The 8,914-nt window shown below is 44.9% G+C and overlaps 1 protein-coding gene across 1 annotated transcript; it reads right to left on the minus strand.

Moving 5' to 3' along the window:
• Positions 1-1,845: 1,845 nt before the first annotated feature.
• Positions 1,846-6,202, minus strand: ABRACL (ABRA C-terminal like). Its single transcript, XM_086461178.1, has 3 exons — positions 6,169-6,202; positions 3,643-3,709; positions 1,846-2,383 (listed from the first exon to the last, which is right to left on the minus strand). The coding sequence occupies exons 2-3, from the start codon at positions 3,701-3,703 to the stop codon at positions 2,199-2,201; spliced, it is 246 nt and encodes an 81-aa protein (XP_086317304.1). The 5' UTR covers positions 3,704-3,709; positions 6,169-6,202; the 3' UTR covers positions 1,846-2,198.
• Positions 6,203-8,914: the final 2,712 nt, after the last annotated feature.

Genomic DNA, 8,914 nt, shown 5'->3' on the forward strand with positions numbered 1-8,914 from the left:
AACCACATCTTGCACCCAGGCCATCTGCTGTGGTAATTATTTCCTTAACAGAGGTGTGGTCCTCTGCATGTGAAGCAACGTATTTGATTTTCTCTGCCAAAAAAAATTTAGCCAAAAAAATTTAGAAATTAAGTCAACAGTGCTTGTATGTAACCTGAAGTGAAGACGCCTACACAGTTCTGGGGCCAGTAGACATACTAAGCATTGCACAGGGGGCAAGTTCTTGGATATACATCCTTGTTCATGTTGTTCCTCTTCTGCTTTCAGAAACAGGGAAAATGAGTCTCAACTCCCCAGGGCAGTACAGAGTCACAGTCTCCTCTGTTCGTTACAGATTTGTTTTAGTGCCAGGTTTCTCTGTTTCTTTCTACACAGTGCTTTCAGCAGCCCTGAATTAATTTATTAGCCTTGTTAAAAGGATAATTCCAAAATGAGAGAGACATACAGGTCTCTTCATTGTCCCATCTCAGCTACAACTCAGCACTGAGCCTTAAACTGATTGTTTGCTTTTTTGGGTTGTTTTTTTTTTTTTTTTTTACTAAATTATCAAGACTGAGGCCCCTTCAGTGCTTACAGAGCTGTCATGAACATGCACAGAGAACTGTAGAACTATACCCTAGCTGAGGCAGGCTGATGCCTTCCAGTACCAAAACCAGCACCTCAGACAATCACAAAGCACTCGGTACCTGTCAGCATACTCAGGCTACCCTGTGAACCCAGACAATGACTCAGGCTTTTGACAAAATAGAGGCAGAGGAAAAAAAAACAGTGGTTATCTGGTAACACAGAGCTGTCTGGTCTCACCCCTAATGCGGAAAGCCTGGGTCTCAGTACCCCTTCTTTCCACCTGTGGGGCGCAGGGGTGCAGGCACTTGTCAGAGCAGGTCTGGAAGCAGAATAGCTGCACTGGAGTGACAGGGCACTGGAGCCAGTAAGCTGTGCTGAGCTCCTGCTCTGCTTCTCCGCTCCAGCTGGCTTGGACCCAGACAGCTCAAGTTTCCCTGTGTATCGCTTCCCTGCTCTCCAGATTCTGAGGCCAGCACAGGCAGAGGCAGCCCAGATCTGTTTGCACACAGGATTTAAGTTGTTTTGCTGTTGTGTGAAGCAGAGTGAACAAAGATGAAAGGGGCAGCAGCTGGAATTACACAGCTTTGAGAGACTCCATAACCACACATGCATTTCCTGTATCTGGAAATAGAAAGGCACTTTTCAAGCATTTTCCACTTGTAAAAGGTTGCTAAGTAAAGGGAAATTCACCCATCCTGCGACTTTAAGAGCTGCAGTTGCAGAGTGCGAGCACAGAGCAGTTTGCTTACCCACTGCTGCTTTCCTCATGCAGCAACTCTTTCTCCCTACTGGAGGAAGCATTTTTACCTGCTAAGAAGAATTAGCAGTAAGCTAGAAAACAATCAAAAGGGCTTTTTTTCTCCCCTCCCACTTTCTGCTTGGAATGATTTAGAGAAAGTATGATTTCTGTGAGGAAAATAACCTGAAGCTTCTGTACCCTCTTCTGGTTAACACTGCATGAAAGCATACAGGGAGCTCCTCACCATACAGGGAGCTCCTCACCCACTTCCTTCAAAAGTCTAGAGGATAAAAAAATGAAAGCATATTACACTGACAGAGATGAATGAGGTACAGCTATTGTTCATGGCTTTTTGTGCAAAATGTGGTCACTCTAAAGGATGTTCATTCTTCAAGTAAATTATGCTGCAGTATTATTTCTATCTCACTGTCATGGTTTCTGTACAGTTACTTAACTCTGTTCCTTACAGGACTTCAGTTTGCTTTCATTTCAGATGGCACATAAAAAGAGAAACAACAGCAATAAGAATTATGTAAATTTAAGTATGTGCTTTTATTTTATACTTCTATGGCACGTTTTGATTTGTAAACATTAAATTATCAGTCCTCTTCTTCATATGTTGAAAATAACCACCAGACATTTGAGAGCATTACCTGAGATTTTTTTTAAAAGAAAAGACAGACAGACATCTGGCACCTTTTACCTTACTCACATACAGTACCATTTTAGGAAGAATTACAAAAGGGAATGTTTTCCAAAATAGGACAGTTTCCTTTTGACTATAAAGATATAGAAAATGCACCAAAACACCTTAGAACAATCAGCCTTATTCAGAGGATGTTGGAGGTCACCATCTCAAACAATTCCATTAATGCATAGTTGAAACACTGCATCAGTCCTGCAGCAGCATAATATCAACGTTGTCATGAACACCTTGTAAAAGTAGCTCCCCTTGATAAGAGACAATCTTCCGCCGTTTCGCAGCCTTAAGAGTTCCCACTAGGGCTTCAAAGAGGTTGGCACACTTTTCATCAGCAAAGAGCACACCAAATTTCACGCTCACTTGTCCATCAGCATCTAAATCAAAGACATAACATGAAAACACATGCAGATTTTCTTTCAGTTAGGAGATTACTGGGGAAGCAAAGTGACACGCAGTCAGAACGTTGAAAGTAAACCCCATGGTGTTTCCCAGTTTATTGGCGAACATATTATGAATGCTCACGATAAATAAGAGACAGAACTCCTGCCTGGTATGACCTTCCCTTCTTTCCAGAGGCTCCTATCAAGGACCACGTATCTTCTACATTTATTTTCATTGATGCCTTTCTGAAACTTATGACCAGCACAGGCTATTGAACCTCTTCAAAGCATAAGGGGGAAATTAGTTTTAAATAATTAAAATGTTAAAATTTTTTTTCAAGCAAGTTTTTTTCCTACTTATTAATATTTAAGGTTCACATTAAAAAAGCTGCAATGTGAATTCATTTCTCACACAAAGCAACAATTTTAAAATATATGTTGTTAGCTAGGTTATTCCTAAAAGGCAGATGCAAACATACAAAATGCAAGACGTACGGATCTGTTTAAGTTTTGAAAAACAAATGGAACTGAACGAAACTGCATCAGAATGAAATATGAGAGCAGGTAGCACATCCACAAATTGCATAAATACATAAAAGAGGAGTTTTAACAACGAAAAACAATCTTAAAAGAAGAGGCTACCTTATAAGCAAGTTTAAGGAAAGTTGGGCCTACGCCTGTAACTTCTGGATTAGTTGTAGGCATACAGATCAATTTCTTCCAAATAATACTAAGATGAACAGAACAGAACTGCATGAATTCTGAAGTTCAGAAGTTACCAAGGAAGAAGGTGGAAGGAAAAGGTGCAACTTTCTTCTTTGATGGCTGCAGCGAGTATAGGAAGTCTAAAGAAAAGGGTAATTTTGCAGCTGATTTTAGTGGAAGCAGGATTTCAGGCCTACATCCTCTGTGCTGCAGAGGCTTAAACATTTAACTTTGTAACAAAACTACTTTAAAGGACAGAGCGCAGAGCGTACCATACAGTCCAACATTAATCATATATGCAAGTTTTCAGGTTACCTGAGCCTGCTGAACTCAATTTGCCAAGTTCATAGGTTGCTATAACGTGACTACATCTGTATGACATGTATGTCATAATACATACAGGTATGTACAGCATAACTACATGACATGGTAGACATGGTTTATAGGGCATGGCGGTATTAGGTCAACAGTTGGACTTGATGATCTTGGAGGTCTATTCCAACCTAACGATTCTACAGCTGTATGGTCCAAGGTATTACAATACTTACTTTTGGTTCCCAGCCGCCGAATCTCCTCAACTAAGAGGCTAATTTCATGTTCCACATTCATCGTGGTCTAAAAAGTAAAATGAATTTTCACAAAGTTATTAGGAGACATGCAAATCCTGTGCACCATCCTGGCCTGTTCTCAGTTTACCAGGAACGAATCAGTACCTTGTAAATCCCAGTAGCCTGGAGGCACATGGCTACAGGATAATGCAAGATTTCAGTCTTGAATGCATAAAGAGCCTCCACATTCGAGAGGAAGTGAACAGAAACTACAACCTCAGTACATTCTAAACACAAATATAAGCATCTAATCTCAAAATATGAAAAATGCGGGAAAGGCAGGGGCATGTGTGTGTTTGTTTCAAATGAGCTTAGGCTGCCACAGAATCGGAGCACCGCAGTAACATCACAGGCCTTCAGGGGCTTTGCAACTTTCTACCAATGCCCTCAATAAAAATGGAACGTCTTCCTTTAAATTCCTCTCTGGGATATGTGGTAGATTTGTTTTTTAAACCATACCACAGCTTTCCACTTACCCTGGCAAGATACCACAGACATCCAGCTGGTTACAGCAGGTCTACACATGCAGTGCCTGCAAGGACAGCAGCTACCGCGCGCCTGCTACCGAGAGCAGAATTGAACTAGAAACAAACGACCCAAGTGTCCTCAGAAGGCCAACGTTTATTTCCATTCATAGTGATCCCAAGGAACCGCTACACCGTCAAACAGATCCTGCGCACCTCTTTGTGGGGCAACACGGCCATTTTCACCAACACGCCCACCAATGCCTGCCAACAGTTTAGCCACGCGCAACTTAGTGGATGGCAACACTGCAGTCACACAAAACGCTATTTGGCTACCAGCGTCCACGGCTAGTAACTGCAGGCACCTGAAAGGTGTTCCGGGATCTGTGCTGTGCAAAGCAGCACCAACGCAATGAAACCGTTAGAAGCAGAACTCCTTAAGCAAAAACTGGCATCAAGGTAAGCACAAGAAACTGGGCCCCACAGTCAAAGCAAAGCATCCAATGCAGCTTCCACAGGTGCTCAAAGCATGGTCTGGGACAAATGCTATAGGGAGCTTCTGGAGCTGAGCACTGCCTGAAAGGGTCTCAGCAAGCACCGAGATCCTCTCTATTGTTCAAGAAACCCAGATTTCTGCACAGATCTGGTAAATAAGTGGGGTTAAAAAACCTGACATCTGGATGCATCACAAATCTTCCCCTCTGCTCTCTATCGAGTTAAAACAGGCAAGAGTGAGACAGTCCCACCTCCTGACCCCTCATGATTTATCCAAGAGGCAAAAAAACTTTGCAAAATAGTTAGATTTTCAGATCCCAAGATCACTTGCGAAAATCTGTCTTTTTAACACGCGAAATTGAGCAAGCTTAGTATCAGTGCGGGTTTCAGGCAGAGCCCCATCCAAACCACAGTGGTGTCCTAACGCACGGTACCAACGAACACAACAGGCTGACACGTAACATCCCAACGGCACACACTGCCCTGGTACCCCCTCTGCAAAGCCGCCTGACAAGGGCACGGCAGCAGGGTTGCGGAATTCTAATTGCCTCAGGTGAACTCCACAAACTTTTAGGTTTTGTTTCACTGAGCACTAAATATAGTTACAAGTCACCGAGGAAAATATGACCCATCTACCAAAAAAGGTTACACTATCGTTACTAATTTGTCAAACTGCCAATTTATTATTGGTCATTACAATAGCATAATTAGCTTCTCTTCAAAGATGTTCACTTAACTTCAAAGGCTTTTTTAAACTCTTTAAAGTAACATTAACTTAAACTCATCTTCCCTCACACTCTTACACCATCAATTTAAATAGCCACATTTAGAAATAAAAGAAAAGAAAAAATATTTTACATTATTTTGCAACACTTTTGAGATCAGAGAACCGCGGCCGTGTAAGGAGCAAAGAAAAAGGGATTCTAGGTATTTTAAGCGCACTTAAATATTCACTTTGTATTGTCATATACTCGGCAGGCCAACTACCAAAAGGGCACGCCAACGATTAAACTCTTAATATTTCTGATGCCAATACGTTGCTGGAAGCCAGCATGATTTTTCAGTACGTTGTACGAAAAATAAACTTCTCTTTATTTGATGGAAATTCACCGAACGGTTACTTAGCACAAATACATCTTCGTAACCGACGGCGCCGACCTCCCCCGTTGCCGACGCTGCAAACACCGGAGAAGATGGCTCCTCGCCGGGCCCGCCTTCGGAAGCACAGCGTGGTCCCCTTCCCACCGAGGCACCCGCCGGCAGGACGTTCCCCCCCGCTCCCCCCAGGCTCTGCCGGGGCACGGTCGGGCCGGGGCTCTCACCGCCGCCTGCGCGGGGCGCACCGGGAAACGGGACCCGCCCGGGCAACGGGCTGCCGCCGCCGCCCGCACCAGCCCTCCGCGGCCGGCGGCTGCCCGGGCAGCGCCTCTCTCTCCCGGGAGCGGAGGGAAGGACGGTTCCCCCCGGCGCGGCACAGCCGCTCCCGCTCCCCGCCGCCGCCACTCACCCGCTGCCGCTGCCGCCGCTGCTCTCGCCGCGAGGGGCCGCCGCGGGGGCGGCGGGGCAGGCGGCGGAAGGCGGGGGCAGGGCGAGGGGCGGGCGGCGGTTACTCGGCCTCCGCCGCTGCCTCGCCTCGCCCCGCCCCGCCCCGCCCGCCCGCTGAGGGGCCAGGCCCCCTGCCGGCGCCGAGCTCCCCGCCGCCCCGGTGCGGCGCCCTCGGCCATCTTGGGTTCTGCTGGGGTCCCTTTCCCCGCGGCGTGGCGGGGGATGCCGGGCGCAGGGCCCCGCGGGCACCCGGCTCTGGCGCCAGGCCCGGGTCCCCCTCGGCCCCTCGCAAGGGCCTGGCCCTGCGTCCCCGGTTGAAGGACCGTATCGTTCTCCCCGCTGTGGGGACCTCACTCTTGCACATCAGCGACTCCCAACTTTGTGCCTTCTACAGATTTCACCAGCACACCTCGCTCTTTTCGTGACAAAGGCCTTAGTGCGTTCTGTGAAATGCCTTCCAAGGCCGGCCCTTCAGTAACCCCCTGCTCTTCCAGCAGGTCTGCTCTCAACACACTGTGTTGGTTCGGTTGCTTTCTGTCACTGTACCATGCCTCATACTCTCCACCTTCACTGGCTTCCCCAGGTGACACTATGCCACATTCTTTTCTTCTGGCCCCCGCATCTGTTTTCTCCTTTCCAGAGAAAGTGAATGAGCTAGTTTAATAGAATTTACTTACGATAAAGTCATGTTGTGGTTTATTTAATTTTTCATTCAGTGCCACGTCCTTGCACTCTACACTGTGGAGAGAAGGCAATTTAATTTCTTCTTGTATGCTGGTATTCGCTACTGCTCTTGTCTCTCTTGCATCCTCTTCACCTCACAGAAACGTTCACATCTTCTCTCAAGGACACAGGCACTAAACCTGAGAGCTGCATTAACGCCTACAAAGCAATGAGGCTGCCACCAACCCGCTAGTCAGAGGCAACGCACACACCAAATGTCTCCAGAAAATTCTCACTGGCGCAGCTTGAGGCATTGCCATTCCTGACTGTCTCTCCCACCTCCTCATCAAGGGATGACTGCCCCTAAAGCAGAGTTGATATGAGAAGTTATTTCCAGCCCCTGCAATTCACATTTTCACCCATTGGCTTCTGAAGGTGAGGCTAAGCTACTTTCTCAGGCTGTGGACGGTGCCAGTTAGGTTTGGTCCCTCACTACATTCTCCCATCCCCAGTGTAAGGATGAATGAATAGATAACGGCACATTAAACCACTACAGCAAGCTCAGCTAGGGCTCGTTTGGCAGAACCTGCAGCTAGATAAATTGATTTGCACAGTGGAAATGATGCCAAGAAGATCACATTTTTATCGCTCCAGGGATGTATAACTGGAGTCCAAACTCTTTCCTTTTCTGAGGGATTTTTTTTTATGTTGGTGTTTTTATTAAAAGATTAAATTTTCCTTAGAATAGTCACTATTTATCAGTCACAAAATCTTTGGTTAGTCAAAAAAAGTCATATGTTCAGCAGGTGATAGCATGTCAAAACGTTTTCCCAAACAGATCAGCTGTAGTTAGCATCAGTAAGGAGCACTTTTTTCAAAAAACAAACCCTGATAGTTAGGAAAACAAGTTAAGATTGAAAGGGCAACATGCCTACCTAAATCGATAATGAAGTTAATGAAATTTAAATCTCTCTGAATTGAATCAAAAGACAGTGGAGAATTCTCAGAAAAATGTAGAACCTGAACGGCATTGGTGCTCTGTACTTATGATGGCTTATGTGGCTATATTAAGGCATTCTGCTTTTCCTAAGATCGTCGTTTTGTTGGCCAACACAATGCTAAATGCTACAGTAAAAACGATAGACTTTTAAGGAAAATCTGGGATAAACCTTTTCAAAGAGACTCTAATTAATATGTTAGCAAATATGGCAAATATTCCTGTTATTTAGCAGCATAGAATAAAAGTGCTTATTTTCTGGTTTTATTGTTAAGAACATGCTTTCAGGTGTATCACACATGTACTCCAGATTTCTTAATCATTGGAACACCATTGCATTTGTACAAATAAGGTAGGCCTTTGCTCTGCATAATGTGATTGTTATTATGGATAATTTATGTTTGATCGAGTAATAGTTTGAGACTTTTCAGACCAAAGGTCTTATGATGATGAAATCTGTGTTAGAAATTCTTTTCTAAGTCTGTTTTGAATCATAGCCCCTAATTTATAAGAAGCAGATCAGCTATACATGAAAGATGAATAAAAATCTGTAATTCCTTATCTTATTTTCTTTTAATTTTTTTTTTTTGAGTAAGTACAATTTTTATGTGGTTTTTTTTTTTTTTTTAAATTCTGGTTTTGAAAAGAAAGTGTCATGTACCCAAGTATTGGTCCCCAGGAACACATCAGAAATTTATGGAAACCACAGTATGCTTTCACAGAATCACAGAATCACAGCACGGCAGAGGTTGGAAGGGACCTCTGGAGATCATCTAGTCCAACCCCCTGCTAAAGCAGGTTCACCCACAGCAGGTCACACAGGACTGCATCCAGGCGGGTTTTGAATATCTCCAGGGAAGGAGACTCCACAACCTCCCTGGGCAGCCTGTTCCAGGGCTCTGTCACCCTCAGAGTGAAGATTTTCCTCGTGCTGAGGCAGAACTTCCTGTGCTCCAGTTTGTGCCTGCTGCTTCTTGTCCTGTCACTGGGCACCACTGAAAAAAGCCTGGCCCCATCCTCTTGACACCCACCCTTTAGATATTCATAA

The sequence above is a fragment of the Leptosomus discolor genome, chromosome 2 (genome assembly GCF_034619465.1).
Source record: "Leptosomus discolor isolate bLepDis1 chromosome 2, bLepDis1.hap2, whole genome shotgun sequence".
Classification (NCBI taxonomy): domain Eukaryota; kingdom Metazoa; phylum Chordata; class Aves; order Leptosomiformes; family Leptosomidae; genus Leptosomus; species Leptosomus discolor.